At 32.6% G+C, this 18,588-nt stretch overlaps 1 protein-coding gene across 1 annotated transcript in view; it reads right to left on the bottom strand.

Annotated features, from left to right (window-relative positions):
- Positions 1–1,530: 1,530 nt before the first annotated feature.
- The window catches only part of LOC150097881 (very-long-chain 3-oxoacyl-CoA reductase-B-like), a 201,268-nt gene continuing 184,210 nt past the window's right edge, over positions 1,531–18,588 (bottom strand). Inside the window, exon 10 of the mRNA XM_090406335.1 lies at positions 1,531–6,012. Within this exon, the coding sequence (XP_090262461.1) occupies positions 5,872–6,012 (141 nt within the window). The 3' untranslated portion in view covers positions 1,531–5,871. The remainder of the gene's footprint in view (positions 6,013–18,588) is intronic.

The following is an 18,588-nucleotide window of genomic DNA, read 5'->3' as shown; positions in this document are numbered from 1 at the left end:
CCCTGTATATATATATACACAGTAAAACCCCGTTTTTACGTTCCCACAATTTAAGTTTTCCTGTCATTTACGTCATTTTCTGTTGGTTCCATCTTAAGGCCTATTCTTACGAGATATTGTTTTCTCGACATCAACAACTTGACGTGGACGTTATTTCCTGTGATTTGCGTTTTTTTCTCAGGTGACAATACTGATTTTAGAATCGATTTCTGGGAAATCTGTGCATTTCTGTTCCCAGATGGCGATGCTTTCAGCTGTAGTTTTGTTTCTGCCATCACAGTGACCTGCACGCTTGCAGCAGTAATGTAGTGATGAGCGATACCGTGATTTTTCAATCACAGTACGAATTGATATTGCAGAATTTCTGCTATGTAATTTAGAGTGTGAAAGTTGCTTTCAAGTTGTGGTGGTGGATTATCCATGTTAGTAACATGGAGAAAAAAGACAGAAAATGTATTTTGGTAGAAGAAAAGATGGCAATTCTGCAACATGTAGAGTGGCATGCCGGAACACATGTGCATTTAGCAAAAGATCTTGGACTCTCCGTGTTCACTTTGAACACGATAGTAAAAAATAGATCAAGCATTGAACTCAATGCAAAGCAATCTGGCGCTATGTCAAAAAAAAAAAAAAAACCTGAAAAGCAAAAACAATCAAAAATTAAAGATTTTTTTAAAAATAGATAAATGTGAGTAATTGTAAATTCATTTATTTACTGTTATTAAATTTTGTAATCGAGTATGTAGACTCACATACTAGCAGTAAGTCATCTTTTAGCCTTTTTAAATGTTTTTTTACATTTCCTGCTATTTACACTTTTTTCCATCAGTCCCCTGAAAAGTGTAAAAAAGGGGTTTTATTGTGTGTGTGTGTGTATATATATATATATTATTTATTTTATATAGAAATTGCATATATTCTTCTGGTCAGTTTGTCTGAATGTAGGATAAAAAGGCCATACCATCTCTGTATAAGACTAGCTAATTCACCATTAGTTAAAAATATGTTATATGTTATAAAGGTTATTCTTATTAATCTTTATAAGATACTTTCTTATACAGATAAGATACATCATACAGTAGTAAGCACTAGGATATTCCAGTACATCACTGGTGGGAAAATATGAAAAGAGGAAGCCATTTACCCTGATATGCAGTGAAAAACTAGTCAAGAAAAATTGGTCACCCAGCTAAAAGTGGGAGGTAGACCAAAGCTTGGTAGCTTACTAAGTAGTCTGACATGGTTAAATGTCCTTGAAATAGCAAACCTTTTCATGGCATGTGAAATTGTCTATGATATCTGCTATGAATCAAAAGTGCTGGAATTTACTGGTGATGTTCTGATGACTAATTTCTTTCTTTTGGAATATGCTCCCATGCTGTATGAATTGTGTGAAAGGATATTAATAGAATCTTACATTTAACTGTGGATATACTGTATTATTCCATAACACACAAACACACACACACGTATATATATATTTACATTAGATTGGCAAGCTATAACAGTGAATAAAAAATAATTCTGAGATGCAGATTATAGTATTTTATTAAGAAAAATAAAACCATGACATATTTGCATAATACGTATATATAAGTGTATACATTAAAAATGAATGAAAACAAATTAAAAACAAATTAATTAAAACATTTTATATCAGTACTTTTTTTTTATCTTTCTTGAAACTCAGATATGACAAATGGTTATATATTAAAATAATATATATAAAATCTTCAACACAGATGTGTCATCCACACAACTACACTAATAAATGCACTTGCAGCTTGTTAGTACACAAAGGTTCAGTGTGTGTTCTGTACAAAACAAAGATATCACTTTATTATTTTATAATGCTTATTCCATAAGAGAGGTTTGTGGTTAATCTATAGTACGTAAGTAACATGGATATATGGGGATTTCTATGTTCACTATTTTACTAGTGTTTTTTCTGTGTTGGTCTGTAATTTTAAAATGGCAAAGCACATAATATTATTAAAAATAATGTCAAATATATCTGTGCTTTCTCAGAATGTGTGTGTGTGTATCAGTATATAAGGCATAGAACCAAATTTAGTAACCTATATCTGATTTTATTTAGTACAAACAAGTACAATGATATAAAATTATCAAGAAAATTACCTGGTTGTACTAATGAAATCAGGTAACAATTTACTACATTCAGAATACCTTATAAACAGTATTTCATATACATACATAAGTCTTAAGTGAATGAGTGATTGGCTGATAAACTAAAATATTCAAGCTGAAATTTTGCACAAAGGTAACTTTTAATGTTCAATGGATAAGAAAACTTAGAAAATTAATCTATTCTATAAACATCTGTGTTAACTAATAATTAAGGCATTGATAGCATACACTAGAAATATAAATTAAAAACAAATTTATTAAAGTTGTTTTTAATTTATATTTCTAGTGTACGCTGTCAATTCCTTAATTATTAGTTATGTTTAACCAGCGTATAAGCCTTTCAACAAGAAAAACATCTGTGTTATAACTTTCGGTGCACCTCTGAAAAATAAGACTGAGAGCATAGCTGTTTAAAAACATATCTGAATTAGACTACTTATGCCATTCTACACACTGCTATAAATGCAAATTTAAAGAGATCCTTTAAATTTTGCTGCTGTTAATATCTAAGATATGGAAATGGATCTGATACAAGAAGACTGGAGCACAGATGAATCAGAGAATTTAGTTCACCCAACAGTACATGTCAGTTTGCAGTGGATTGTTTTATTTTACATTAATTAATGACATAGGATTAATAAGTTAAAAACTGCATTTTGTCAGATTTTTAAGTATTATTCTGTGTTCTGAAAAATTTCCCACAAGAGTGAAGAAAAGTTATGATTGATAAACAGCTGTTCATAAGAATATGAATATTGCCTTTTGATTGTTATATTATAGAATTCTTGAAGCCTTTCCAACTACAGATAGAAAGCACATAAGGGAATTAATTCAATATACTTGACTTGTGCTCAATTTGCAAGTTTATCAGTGCATTACAGGCAATAACAGTATATACATATTAGCAGTTTTCTGCATTATCATGCTATATCAGCAAGATTAATCTCTTATTGATGTGACAAGTGCTAAAATTAGACAGCTTACACTGAAACTTCTAACTGTGGATAAAGCAGGTAAGTAATTGGTAGCCAATGGATGGGCTACTATGAAATCTGGGAAAAGAGTAAAGCCAGATCATCTAAATTTGTAACTTTATATAAATATAATTATATATAAGTATACATGTTGCTAAAAGTAGGAAAATATTATATTGCAGATAATTTGTTAATATATATCACTTAATAACCACATTCATTAAAATAACTCAGAGTGAAAAAAATATTTCAGATAATTTGTTAATATATATATATATCACTTAATAACCACATTCATTAAAATAACTGAGTTAAAAATAAAATATTCCACCTAAAATATTAATTAACATACAACTGTTCTGTTAAAACCACTCAAATCATTAAATATGTTGAAATAATAAATGATCTTAATAAAATCATAACAGGAATAATGCACTAGTAGTAAGGCTTTTTTTAAAGTGGTCTGCCAAAACAGAAAATTTAATTTGAAATTGCATGATTGAAGTTTCTCAACCTGGGATCTCTTGATGCAGGAATGTTGTTGCTGGAGCTATATCAGTAAACTGCTAATGCGAAAGACGAGAAAGGGGTGGGATGGTAGTGGTAAACATTAAATCTCAGTAAAAGCTGATCATACTTTTTCATTTTTGACAATATCTTTAGACTGTGATTATCAAGGGAAAAAAAATTGCTGGAGTCACTTGCACTCCAAATTAATGAGGAAGGGGAAATAACATGTACATGAAAATGTTAATATGAAAGTTGGTATATCTCTTCTGCTCAAACAACTTTTGCTTTCTTTTTTTTCCCTGATCTCAGTCTAAAGACATTATAAAATGAAAAGTATGGTCCACTTATACTGAGATTTAATCATCACCACTATCATCCATTTCCTTTCTCTTCTGTGATATGATATACAAGAGGGTTTCTCAAATGGTGGCTTGCAAAGTTGTTTGAACTGGTCTGCCAATTAATAGGTAATAATTACGGAGATTGCAGAAAAAATCAATGCAAATTTAATAAATATTAATTTATAGCAGTTATTTTGAATTTGTTGCCAAGCTGAGAACAGTTTAGTCATAGTAATTAGCAGGGCTTGAAAAACGTGCTCTGCTCACCCACTCAGAAATGGCAAGTAGATTTTGCCAGCTGGCAAGCAGCTGCAGACTGGACAAAGCAGAATATTTTTTCTTTCTATACAAATTTTTTTTTTTTTAATGAAAGATTTTTTCAGAAAGAACAACAAAGTAACATCTTCCTCAGTGAATATGTTGTATCACCATAGCAGAGAACACTATGCAGTGTTCTTCTTCTCTGCTATGATTAAAGATAATTATGCTGTCCAACCCTTTGGTTAGTAGGTATTGTAGATGTGGTATTATTTATAAAAATAAAAAAATAAAAATAAAAAAATAAAAAAGTCGAGGTCTTGTGAAAGTAGGGTTTTGCATAATATGTCAAGCTCTGGTAATTAACAATATTACTAATAGAATGCAGTACTTTCTGCTGATATCTACATATGTGGCTGACAGTATAATAGCCATTTTATAATTCAATGTAAATATATGAAATTCTAAAATATTTTCGATATTTTAAAGGAAAATGTTTTAGAATTCCTAAATTTGTGTTATTTACATGGCAGACAACTACTTGGAAATAAGTCTTGCTACTAGTATAATGAAAAAAAAAAAAAATTATCAAATGCAGGATTTATGTTCAAAATTTCATATAACAAATAAGCAATTCATTACAAAAAGATCTTCATAACTTCCTCATTTTATAAAAATGTAAACAGCTTGATAATTTAAAATATAAAATTTTATATTTTAAAATGGAGCTCTTAATAAAAAAAAAAGTGTAGAATAATACTGGTATAATAAAGGATACCATTAATTTTCATCTTAAAATTCATAGATCAAATTCATTTTATAGTTATATGACACATTATATTAACAAGAGTAAATCAGAATAAAAATTCCTCTGTTCAAGTTAAAAAAACTGCATTACATTATTGTTAAACACTACTGTGCAATTTTTGTCACTATCTGTAAGGCCAAACTTCTTGTGGTAGTGCTTTTGAATGCCATTTAACATGATATATTCTCATTGATAATCAAACATCATTTCTTGAAAGCCCTGTAAGGTAACCATAAATTTCAAGTTCCAAAATCAGGTAAGCAAACAACAGTGACTATAAAAAGTTTAACTATGTTAGGATCAAACCTGGATTTCTGAAAATATTTCTAACTTATTAACATTCACTTCCTTCCCTTCTCCAACTTTCACACTAAAAATGACTAAAACAATGATTACAGTAATGACATCCCTTCTGCTGCACATTACAGAGATCACAGCCAAAGTGAGTATTTTTTTTAAATTCTAATTTCAAATTAAGTCTCATATTTTGGCAGACTACTTTGAAATAAAATAGTCTTGCTATCAGTATTTAAAAAAAAAAAAAAAAATCATTACATGTAGAAATAAATCCAGAATTAAATATAACAAATAAGCAATTCACTAAAATAAACTTTCTCATTTTATAAAAATGTAAAAGTTGTATTGTATTTTATAATAAAGAGATCGTAATAAAGGAATGTGGAATAATACTGATATAATTAATAAAGGATACCATTAATTTCATCTTAAAGTTAAGAGATCAAATTCATTCTAGAATCGATATTTCTAACCACTATAAAAGAGATTAAAACTTCTATGCAAACATATTAAACTGTTACATCATCGTTTTACATCACTGTGCAATTTTTGTGTCACTATCAACAAGGCCAAACTTCTTGTAGTAGCGCTTTCGAATACCATTTAACATGTTATGAGCAACACTGAGATTAAAATATTCTGGTAGATAATCAAACATCATTTCTTGAATGTAGCCCTGGAAGGTAATAATAAATTTCAAGTTTATAAAGCAAACAAACTCATATATATAACTTAAATACAACGATAACTTTTCATCAAATATACCATAAGAAAAACAATGTGTTATTTATTTTAAACCTTAAGTGGATTAGAGACACTTGTTCAGGAAAACAACAGCAAAGATAGAATTCTGTATAAATTTTTGTTATTTCTTTATTATAACACAAGACTGCTACCAGCCTCATATCATTATTATTATTACATAACACCTCCAGGGAGTCCAAAGACTCATTGAGGGAGGGTACCTACTCTACAACTCTCGGTCTCCACCAGCTGCAACTACCTTCATCTACACCAACGCCATCTACCGCCAACCACCACTAGTATTTTCACAAACAACCATCCATGCCCATGGTGGGATATGCTAACCACTCGGCCAACCAGGCCGGCATGTATCATGCTTAATTAATCAGTAAAACTCCTCTTAATTAAAATTAAATATATTTTAGTAATAAATGATCCAGTTCACTGGATCATTTATTATTGTGATTACCATAATAATAAACTTTAAAGTACAGATATTTCATACTGAAATATTGTTACCAGTGTGCAGAAACAAGCAAATCAAACAACAGGAATACAAGGTACATACAAACATAGGTTCATCAATTAAAATGGTTGCTACATGCTAGAAATTAATATTAATAATAAATAATTTCCCAAACTTTTTTTTTTGGAGGGGGGAGAGAATCATTCTGATTTCAATTAGGCTAATAAGGCTATAACTGTCTTTGAAAATGTGTTCATATTTAAAACTGCTTCTATGGAGAAGATGACCTTCATCTCACAGGATATTGTGTTTGGTGTCAATACTATGCTGTGCCAAACCAGATAACTGAGGTTTTGCGTATTCAATGTGATATTTATGTTAATAAATCCTTTTTTCCACAGAACATCCTGTATGCCCAAAGTATGTCAAATGATATTGTGTTAGTATCATTTGACATACTTTGGGCATACAGGATGTTCTGTGGAAAAAAGAATTAATGAATATCAATACTATATTGAAAACTTCAAAGATATAATTAGAATATATACTGTGTTAGACCACACAGTGGTTTAACACAGTATAGTGGCTTTAAAAAAAAATGTTGTGAATGTGGTAAAGGTCCACATTTAGATTTTCTGTAAACAGAGAATACCAAATATCCATTGGGTTGACTTGTAATCAAAGTATCTTAGGCAGGAAACCACTGATGTTTTCTTTTTCTAAAGTGAATTGGATCCTGGGATGTTGGTTATATAAATATATTAGAAAAGGACAAGTTAAGAGTATCAAAACTATGTGGTGAAATTGTAAAGAAGGAGGAATGTGGATGAGAGTACAGAACACTAGGATACTCCAACAGTGACAGAAAAATCTGATGAGAGGAAGCCATCCATTATGATATGTAATGAACATACAGTGAGAAAGTTGGCAATCCAATCACATAATACAATAAGAAGACCATCAAATGATATCTTGTTCTGAGGCCTCAATACCAGACATGATCAAATGCCTTTGAAATGTCAGGGGTGACCATGTCTTTCCTCAAATCTTTCCATGGTCATTGTCCAAAGGTAGCTAAGGTTAGAGAGAGGAGATTTGCAGAAGAACAAGAATAGTGGAATCGTCATTGATGATTGCCAAATAACTGATAGGTCTCCAGGTTGCGAAGAAGCTGGTTATTGATGACCATTTCCATCACTTTTGAGAGAACTGAGGCAATAGCAATGAGATGATAGTTTGACGGCTGATATATCTTCCTTTTTTAGGTTAGATAAAGGTTTGCACCTGTTCTGTTGGGTAGATGACAGATGAATATGACAGTTATATCACTTATATAGATGAATACATGATGGGTGTTAATTCTGAAGCACAAGTTTTGAGCACAATTGGAGGAATACCAACTGGACCAGGAACGCTATTAGTATCAAGATTTTTCCTGATGTCCTACAGGCAAAAGATCAGAAGAAGGATGTAATATTTGTAATAGTGTGTAAGGTGACTCATGTTGGTCATCTAAACAAGAGCTGTAGGAAAATACTAATGACAAGAGGTCTTCCTTTATCCTTGGATGAGGTTACCATGGTACCATCAAGATGTGAGCAAAAAGGGAACCATGAAGGATCAATGCTGTGCCTAACATCCTTAGCAAGGGACCAAAGGGCTTGACTGCCAGCTGAGCAGGAGGCAAACTTTTGGCATTTTATTCTTATGAAGTCTACTTTGGAATCATTAATTTTTTTTTTTTTATACTTGTTTTGGGCTGTGGTGTAAGCTGAATGAGAAGCTAGAGTTTTCACTTCAAGCTGCTTGAATATATATGCTGCATTTTTATCATGAACTGCACCAGCACATTTTTTATAGAACCAGGGATAATGGTCAGGAGTTTGCAGTAGAGTGGGGACAAAAGGCTTCATTCCAGTGGGGACTATTTCAGTTATTAGTTTAGTGCAGATACTAGAATCAGGAAAGCGAAAACAGTACTGACATAGGATACAAGACTGAGATTGGCTGGGAGGAGAATGAACTCTAGAAAAGAAGACAGTGATCAGAGTTGCCAAGAGGAAGGCAAATATTCACAGTGTATTTGGAGGGATAGGTAGTTTAAGAAAAGGGTGAGTGTTTGAAGAACAATAAGAATTTTCTGTTAATCTGGTAAAGTGGTACAAAAAGAGACTAAAACAATTGTTTCTAGAAACAATTCTACTCTATTTTACAAGTTTCGTATGAAACTTGTAGAATTGTATTTGCTTAGTTTTATTAAACTCGTCATTTATCTGAAAACCCGTGGTCTCAATACTGGAAGCTTTCTATAGTACTATAAGTTATGTTCATGGATATGATTAAAATCACTGGTATCCAAAGATAATTCCACCATGAAAACTATCTTTTGCTGTTCAAAATGTGTTCAGTAGTTATTGTCTGATTTTAACAAATAGTAAAATTTCTCGCCAATTTAGGTTCAAAGTCTTAGATTAAAAAACAGCTTTAATGGAACAAGTGTACTAGAAATATTTAAAAAACTTTCACAGTTTACACATGTAACAAAAAATATATAGAATTTTATTCAAAAACTCCAATATATTTCATCCAATCATGAATATCTAAAATTCTGTAAAGCTAACAAAAATCCTTAAAAAATATGACCTGACTACCTGTTACCAACCATATAAGAAATTGGCATCCCTTATCCACTCCACCCAAGACCAGCCACTTCCCCCTAGACCTACCTGGAGTATACCAGGTCCCTTGCAGTTGTAAACTGTCCTTTTATGGCCAAACAGGCAGGACAGCTAATATCAGGATATCTGAACGTAAAGACTACATCCAGTTTCATCAATGCAACCACTTAGGACTTATGGACCATGCACTAGATACCCACCACAGAATACACTGGAAGAAAGCGATCTTAGCAAATATAAATATGTAAGATATTCCTGGAATCAGTCTCAGCTCTAAAAAAAATTCCCAAACCTCAACAAATTTGGGTGCATGAGACTGCCCCAAATTTGGGAAGCTTGCATCCAAAAAACATCAGACCAACAGCCAAGACAACCCAATTCAGCACACTAAGGAGCACCTTTTGGACTATAGGACTAACTTTAGCCTCATATACTTGTTGTTAGTGACCGTGCACACATATCAGTTTTATGTTCCCAGAAGATGGCAATGTAACATTGTCGAAGTATAGGAAGGTACTAATTAGTTTTTTAATTAATATTTTAGTGTACGTTGTCATTTCCTGAAAAATTTAGTGGACTAGTTGCACATGAAGCGAGAGAAATGCAATTCCCTGCACGGAGTATATGAGGGTGGTCTGAAAAGTTCTCGGCCTCGGCCATAGATGGCAACACTATCGGCATAATTTTTTTTTTCTAAGTTGGTACATCTGTCATAAGCACCTATGTGAAATTGCAAGTCATTCTATCAAGTAGTTTGTTTTATACAGCTTCTGAAGCAAAAGTGTTGTTGGTATCCCTTGAAATGGATAAAATTGAGTATCATGGGTTATAAAATTCTTAGTAAAGGAAGGTTTAATTCCAAAACGAAATTCCTTCGAAGTTCATAAAAGTTTATGGGCACTCTTCTCCTTCGTTTTCGACAATTAAGAAATGGGCCAAGTTTAAATGTTGCCATACCAGCCTTGAAGATGATCTACATGAAGAAAAGTCCATAAAGTGTTACAACACCAGAAATCATTGATGAAGTGCATGGTATGGTATTGGATGATCGGTGAGTCAGAGTGTGTGAAATTGCTGAGACTATTGAAATAGGCATTTCAAAAGAATGTGTAGGATATATTTTACATGAAGAATTGAAATGAAAATGCTTTGAGCAAAATGGGTGCTGCGCTTGCTCACAGCAGATCAAAAACGCACTCGCATGAAAATATCTGAACAGTGCTTGGAACATTTTTTAACAAGAATAAAACTGCTTTTTGTGCATAGATTTATTACTATGGATGAGACTTGGATTCACCATTACACATCAGTATCCAAAAAGCAGTCAAAACAGAAGCCAGTTGTTCAGCACCAAAAAAGACAAGGTCATGGCAAGGCATTTTGTTTATTAATTAACTTGAAAAGGGTAAAACAATAACCAGGGAGTATTATTCCAATCTTTTAACCAGACTAGATGAAAAAATTCGCAAGAAAAGACCCGGTTTGCAGAAGAAAAAAAATAATCTTTCATCAGGACAATGCACCTGCCCACAAAGGTGTTTTGACAATGGGAAAATTAAAGGATTTGCACTATGAATTGTTGGAACATCCAGCCTATTCCCCAGATTTGGCTCCCTCTGACTTCTTTCTCTTCCCAAAACTAAAACTCTTCCTTGCTGGTCAGCGTTTTTCTTCGAATCAAGAGATGATTGCAGCTATACAGGGGTATTTTGCAAATCTTACTGAGAACTATTACAGGGACGGGATAATGGTGCTGGAGCATTGCTGGAATAAGGAATAAAAGTATTCGTCTTAAGGGAGATTATGTTGAAAAATAAAAATAATTTTGAAATTATAAATTCGTTTTTTCATTGTTAGGTCGAGAACTTTTCAGACCAACCTCGTACACTGAAGTATCTGTGCATTTTCATGATTGAAAGCGAGCAGACACTAAGTAGCACTGGCACATTTACAGGAACTAAAGGCATGCAGGCTGTTAGAAGCATAATTAGTTTAGTTCTAGACCCAATACAATTAATGTAATTGTAATGTAATTAATAAATTCAATTACTTTATGTATACAGTATTACATTTAAATACATAATAAAAATATAAAATAGTATACATATATAAGGTATACGAAGGTATATGTATTTTGTATTAATCATTTTTATATGAATATTTTTGAGTTTTGGAACGAATCATCTGAGTTTCCATTATTTCTTATGGGAAAATTCATTTTGATATACGAGTGCTTTGGATTATACGAGTGCTCTGGAATGAATTATGTTCGCAAACCAAGGTACCATTGTACTTGGTTTAATCCTTTATCCAAGTGTAAGAAAACAAAATTTGTGCCTGAAGTAACTTCACAGGACTGGACAACTTATATATATATATGAGTTGTGTATATATATATATACCTTCTATATATATATAGAAGGTATATATATATATATAGAAGCTAATAACTTCACATCACTTGTCTTGGTATCCCATAATGCATAGTGTCTAAGCCCAGACAGAGTTCGACTTTTATTGAGGTCTCATCAATGGGAGCCAGACCCAGAAATAATACCATGGCTGAAGTAATGCAGAAGTCATATTTTCATATATGAGCAGCCAAAAGCTGATACCTTATTAGTAAGTAGTGACCCTTCCCATAACCCATAGCATTATACATGTTCATAAGGATATGTGCTTTGCATTATGGGATATCAAGACAAGTGATGTGAAGTTATTAGCTTCTATATACAAGTTGCCCATTCCTGAAGTCACTTCAGGTGCAAATTTTGTTTACTTACACTTGGATCAAGGATTAAACCAAGTATATAATTTCTTGGTATCTTTAATTTATAGTTTTTATTTCTGTTTGGTAAATTAACTGTTGTGAACATTAAGTGAGCAGCTGTCAAGGGAAAACTTTTAGTTAATTCCTTGTGGTTTGCTGTTAGATAATTGTTTTTTTTTTATTATGTCAATTAAAAAAAATTGACATTTGTTTTTATATCCTTCTTGAAAAAAGATGTACAAGAAATGAAGATATTTTGTGTACATCTTTTTGTAAATCAAGAATATGAGGTCAAGTTAAAAATTGTTGAAAATAACACCTCTCAAAAAATTGGTGTTATGAAGTCTTTAATTAATAGAGCACATAATATATGCTCCTCTCCCTCAAAATTGCAACAAGAACTTCTCACTATCAAAACTTGAATGGAATTTAATGGTTACAACCCAATGAAGAATATGAGGTCAAGTTAAAGATAGTAAAAAAATATCTGCATCTTCCAAATTTATACATCATTTACATCTTGGAAACAAAGGATTGAAATGATGTTGAATAGAATGATTTTTTCTTAATAGAAACACCTACTAAACACCACTAGTGTTACCACGTATTTGCTGCAACTGAAAATTTAAAAGATGTGAGGACAATGTATTTAGTTAGATACTGTGCTTCGTGCTACAATAAAACTTTGTTTTGCTTTCTTGTATGCAGTAAATTGTTTATGGGAGGGGGAGGTGTTTTTCATTAATCAGTTTATTTTCATTCCTGTTGTCTCTATTTACACTAACTGTTGCTAAATGTAGTATACAGACTGTAAATGTCTCTAAATACTATTGTATTTAGGAATACAATAAAACTACTTGTTTTTCTTGCATCTGTGTGTCTGTTGGAGAGGAAATTCACTGGGGACTTTTTCATTCCATTCTTTGGAAAGAACAGACATAGCGAGTAAAAAATACATCTGTTCCTGAATAAACCCCACCTATGTTTTATAAGAAGTTGACTTCATCTGGTGATCTCCAACAAATCTTAGCACACCTGTGATTGACAAGTAGAAGAGATGCTGACAAAAACTAAATAAATAAAACGCATTTGATGAAGGTTTAATTCTTGAATTTCTGTCTGGTCATGATCAGAAATTATTTAAGTGTATATTACTATGTAAAAAAAAAAAAAAAAAAAAAATGTACAGTGATCATTAGTGAATAAAATAAAAATTCAAAACAAAGCAAAATATAAATTAAAAAATAGAAATAAATTTCTATGAAGGCTACATCAATATTCCCGGCTAATGTGAGAGGCATCTGGTGATTGGGCCAGCAATCTGTCATTGGATGTAAAACAATATTGCTCGAAAAACCAAGACAAACATGAACTGGATGGAAAAATTGGATATCGATAGGAAAAGAAAACGATACGGAATAATAAAACTAGCAACATGGAATGTAAGAGCGATTAATGGAAAAGGGAAGAACTTATACAAGAAACAGCCAAAAGAAACACTAAAATATGCAGCATAACAGAAACAAAAAAAAAAAAAAAAAAAAAAAAAAAGGAAATGGAACAATGAACATACAAGAATATATATTTATATACAGTGCAGTAAAAAAAAAAAAAAAAATAGAGCTGAAATTGGAGTAGGAATAGTAATACATAAAGAGTTAAATGAAAATATAGAAGAATATAAATAAATAAACGAAAGAATTAAGGGTTAGGGGTGCTTAAGGGTCAAAGCTGTATAACTGAGAGGAGACCTCCACATATCCTTTAAAGGAATGCGGAGAACCGACCAGGGCTTCTGACCTAATGTCCAATCCTCACCTTCTCGTGGTGCACCCTGTTGGGTATCTACTTTGATACTGAACGAACGAGGATGGGCTGGCAATTTGGGATTTAGCCGACCAAATTGTATTCTTATTGGTTAAACCAAAATAAAAAATGATGGTACAACATGACAAAATTTCATGCCGGCTGGGGCGTCGCCCGGTTAAACAAGGCCCCCGTTGTTTTCGCCAGGGAACCAGGGCGAACAGCGAAAAGTCAGCTGCTGGAACAAATCTGAAAACAAACCCCCAACTCAACATCACCAGAGTTAAAGATCGGTACTATCAACGTAAGAAGCCTGAATGGCAAAGAAATGGAGCTAGCAGAGGAATTAGATAAGTACCAGATCGACATAATAGGGGTGACTGAAACAAAAAAGACCAAAACTGGTGAGATCTTTCTGAGCAATAAATACAAAATGTTATATTCAGGCAATAACAATCAAGGAAAAGAAGGAGTAGCCATAGTATTCAACACAAAATACGAGGCTAATCTTCTTGACTGGCAGTCAGTCTCAAGTAGAGTAATGTGGGCAAATATGAGAATGGGGAACTGGACAATGAGACTTATTTGTGCCTATGGTCCCACAGAAGGTTCTACTAAGGTAGAAGTGGAGGAATTTTTTGAGGCTTTAGAAAAAGCAACTGACACAATGAAAAAGGAAAAGTTGGTCCTTGTTGGGGATCTAAATAGTAGAGTAGGAAATGATTGTGAGACATACAAAAATATTTTGGGAAAATTTGGAGAAAAGAGCAAAGCTAATAATAATGGCAAATATCTGTTGGATTTCTGCTCAGGACATGGACTGGTTATTACTAACACCATGTTCCAACATAAAACTGTGCACAAATTCACATGGAGAGAAGAGGCTAGGAATAAGAAAAGTCTCATTGACTATGTTATTGTTGATAGTGATGTTTTCTCCCTGGTGCAGGACACCAGAGTGTACAGAGGATTTGAAATTGGAAGTGATCACTATTTAGTCTTGAGCAGGAAAAAATTGAATTTCATATTGAAAAGAATAAGATATAAGAAAGTTTTAAAGCGAATAAAAGTTGAGCAGCTCTCAGATGTAAACTGTAGACTAAAATACAGAAAGATTATTGAAAAGAAAATGAAAGAGTTTGAGAACAGGAATCAAACCTTGGAGATTCAGTGGCAAACTCTGAAGGAAACATTGATTGATTCTGCCAGAGAGGCATGTGGTGAGGTTGTGTGCAAAGATAAAAAAATCAGAACTCCCTGGTGGACACAGGAAGTTAAAGAGGCAGTGAAGGAAAAGAAGAAAGCATATCAAAAGTTCCTGGCAAATAAGTCAGCTTTTACTCTTACAGAATACAGAGACAAATGTAAGAAAGCTAAACAGTGTGTAAAACTAGCTAAACAAAAGTCATGGGAGGACTTTGGCAAGAATATAGAAAATAAATATCAGGAAGGTGGCAAAATATTCTGGAGGTTGTTGAAGAAGCTTAGGAATGGAGGAAAGAGTGCTGTAAAAGGAATTAGAGATGATAAAGGTGAAATGAAAACAGGAGAAAAAGATATCCTTGAAGTATGGAGTAATTACTTTGAAAAACTGCTAAATGAAACAAGCAGTGATGACAGCACAGTGATAAAAAACACTGACCAGGCATGCAGTCAGGAATACATATCTATACTTGAAGTAGAAAAAGCCATCAAAGGCTTGAAATGTGGAAAGGCAGCAGGAGTAGATGATATTCGACCAGAAATGCTGAAGTATGGTGGTATAAGAGTCTTACAGTGGTTGCACTGCATAGTTCAGAAAGCCTGGACAGAGGGACGAATTCCCGATGATTGGAGTAGAGCTCTCATAGTACCCATATATAAAAAGGGAAATAAAACTGAATGTGAGAATTACAGAGGTATTTCCCTACTGAGTGTTCCTGGCAAGATCTATGCAAGTATACTTGAGAAACGGTTGAGAAGAATTGTGGAAGAAAAGCTTGGTGAAGAACAAGCTGGATTCAGGCCAAATAGAGGCTGTCAGGATCAGATCTTCACTTTACGACAAATAGTCGAGAAAGCATGGGAATATAACAAAGATCTGTATTTAAGTTTTGTCGATTTGGAAAAGGCATATGACAAGGTGCCAAGAGAGAATCTATTCAATACGCTGCAGTTATATGGTGTCAATGGGGCATTATATCAAGCAATACTTAGTCTTTATTTGAGTTGTGAGTCAGCAGTTAGAATTGAAGGAAGTACAGGAAGATGGTTTAATGTTAAATCTGGTATGAGACAAGGATGTACATTATCCCCTCTGTTATTCATTATCTATATGGATCACATTATGAAGGAATGTGGTATTAAACCTGATATCAAAATTGGAGATGTTAATGTCAGCTCTTTGCTTTATGCGGATGATGTTATACTTCTAAATAAATCCGCTACAAGTCTGCAAGATTCTCTGACTAAATTGAATAGCTGTTGTAATAGATATGGTATGAAGGTAAGCAATAAAAAGACAAAGACAATGAAAATAGGCAGAATCATTGAAAATGTCAACTGTGTTGTGAATGGAGAACCTGTGGAACAAGTAAAACATTTCAGCTACTTAGGCACAATTTTTACTGAAGATGGTAAACTAAATATAGAAATAGACAACAGAATCAGCAAAGCTGGTAACATGGGAAGTCAATTGAATAAATTCATATGGAATAAGAAAGAAATTAGTCGGAACACTAAATTAGCTGTATACAAGACTGTGTTCAAACCAATTTTAACTTATGGATCTGAGAGCTGGGTCAGAAGTAAAACACTTGACCAAAGACTAGAGACCGCAGATATGAGAGTCCTGAGAAAGATTAGAGGCGTGAACAGATGGCATCAATGGCAATATCATATTAAAAATGAGGATATTAGGAAAGAATTTGACATTGTCAGCATCCAGGAATGCGTTAGCAGAGCTAATCTCAGATGGTATGGTCACTTAAATAGAATGGGAGAGGAAAGATTAGCAAAACAAGTGTTCTCTGCCAGGTTGGCAGGAAAACGACCCAGAGGAAGACCAAGATATAGGTGGATTGATACGGTACAAAGTGCCTTAGACGATAGAAATATAAGATCTGATAATGTTGGAGTCTTGACAAGTAACAGACTGATTTGGAGGAAAATTGTAGATAGGAAGTTAGTAATGATGTAATTTTTTCATGTAGTACTGTCATATCCTGTACACCCCTTGAGGGTACATGGCAGGAATTTGATGATGATGATGATGACGATGAAGAATATTAACAGTTAGGATAAAAACAGATAGAGGTAAAATAAATATAATCACAGTATATGCCCCAGAAGAAGGAAGAAAAGAAAAAAAACAGAAGCTTTTTACGGGGATTTACAACAAATAATACAAGCAATAAAACCAAATGAAAAATTAATTATAATGGGAGACTTAAATGCAAGAATAGGAAATATTCCAATAAATGGAATCATGCAAAGATTTAATGAAGAAACAATAAACAATAATGGAGAAACATTGATACAATTATGTGCAAATAATAAGTTAAAAATAATGAATACATTTTATCAGCATAAAATAACTTTTGGAAACACAAGAGGACAGGAATCAATAATAGATTATATTGAGGGGTGTCCATTAAATTGAAAGTCCATTAAATCAGGAATTTTTTAAAATAAAAATATCTAACGTTAAAATGCAATTTTATCAATATTAGCACTGCAATTACAAAAAAATTGTTTTACACACAATTTTCACACTTTTAGATAAGTTAATGTGAAATTAATGTTCGATGTTGAGGTGGTTGGTTTAGGTAGTCCTGCTTTGAAAAAACTATGAAATTTTTTTTTAACTTATGAATTCTGCTGTTTTTTTTATAATTAATTCCCTAAAATTATGAAAACGTGTGTAATAAAACTGCGGCAGAAAGTCACGCCACCCGACAAAAGAACCAATTACAGTATGTTTGGTGTGATCACATCCTAATCATTCACTGAACATGTTTTATGAGTGGTGACTCATTTATGATGGCCTATTTGCCAAAATTTGTTAAAAATAACAGGAAATTAATAAAAAATAACCTGTTAATTTAATTATAAGAAAATCTTGGTTAAAAGCATTTTAAAATTAACAGTGTGTTAATTTTCACGTGACATATGGACCAGAAATTTTGTCCGTTAAATCAAGGGTTTACTGTATATATAACAAAGTAATACACCCATCAGAAATAGAAGATGCTAGAGTGTTAGCATTAGCAGAAATTGGAAGTGATCATAATCTGTTAATATGTAAACTAAGACTTTACAAGAAATGGGTGAAAATAAAATCTAAAGAAAACCAACACAATGCAGAAATAAAATTTAAAGTGGAATTATTAAAAGAAGAAAGTATAAAATCATTATACTACAATAGATTAAAACAAACGTTTGAAGATAACCCATTAAGCAGCGAACAACATGCAGAAGATAACTGGAATATTTTTAAAACAAATTTAACTGAAATAGCAACAGAAGTATTAGGGGTAAAAAAAAAAAAAAGAATATCAAAATCAAGGAAATGGATTCCATGGTTTAATGAAGAAATAAAAATATGAACAAAAGAAAAGAAAGAAAAATATCAAAAATATCTACAAATGAAAACAACGGTTTGGGGACGCTAGTGGGTCAAGCGCTACGAACGTGTTTTGAAGAGCTCCCGATTCAGATAAGTTTTACTAGGAATAATTAAGTATATATGCGTAATTGTTTAAGTAAGAGCGGCTGTAAACGTTGTACGCTACCGATATTATTAGTGTG

This window comes from Typopeltis vanoorti, chromosome 16 (genome assembly GCF_054136105.1).
Source record: "Typopeltis vanoorti isolate ZY-2024b chromosome 16, IOZ_Tvanoo_1.0, whole genome shotgun sequence".
In the NCBI taxonomy this organism is placed as follows: Eukaryota; Metazoa; Arthropoda; class Arachnida; order Uropygi; family Thelyphonidae; genus Typopeltis; species Typopeltis vanoorti.
The sequence above is the reverse complement of the archived record's forward strand: the minus strand, read 5'-3'. Positions and strand labels throughout refer to the sequence as shown.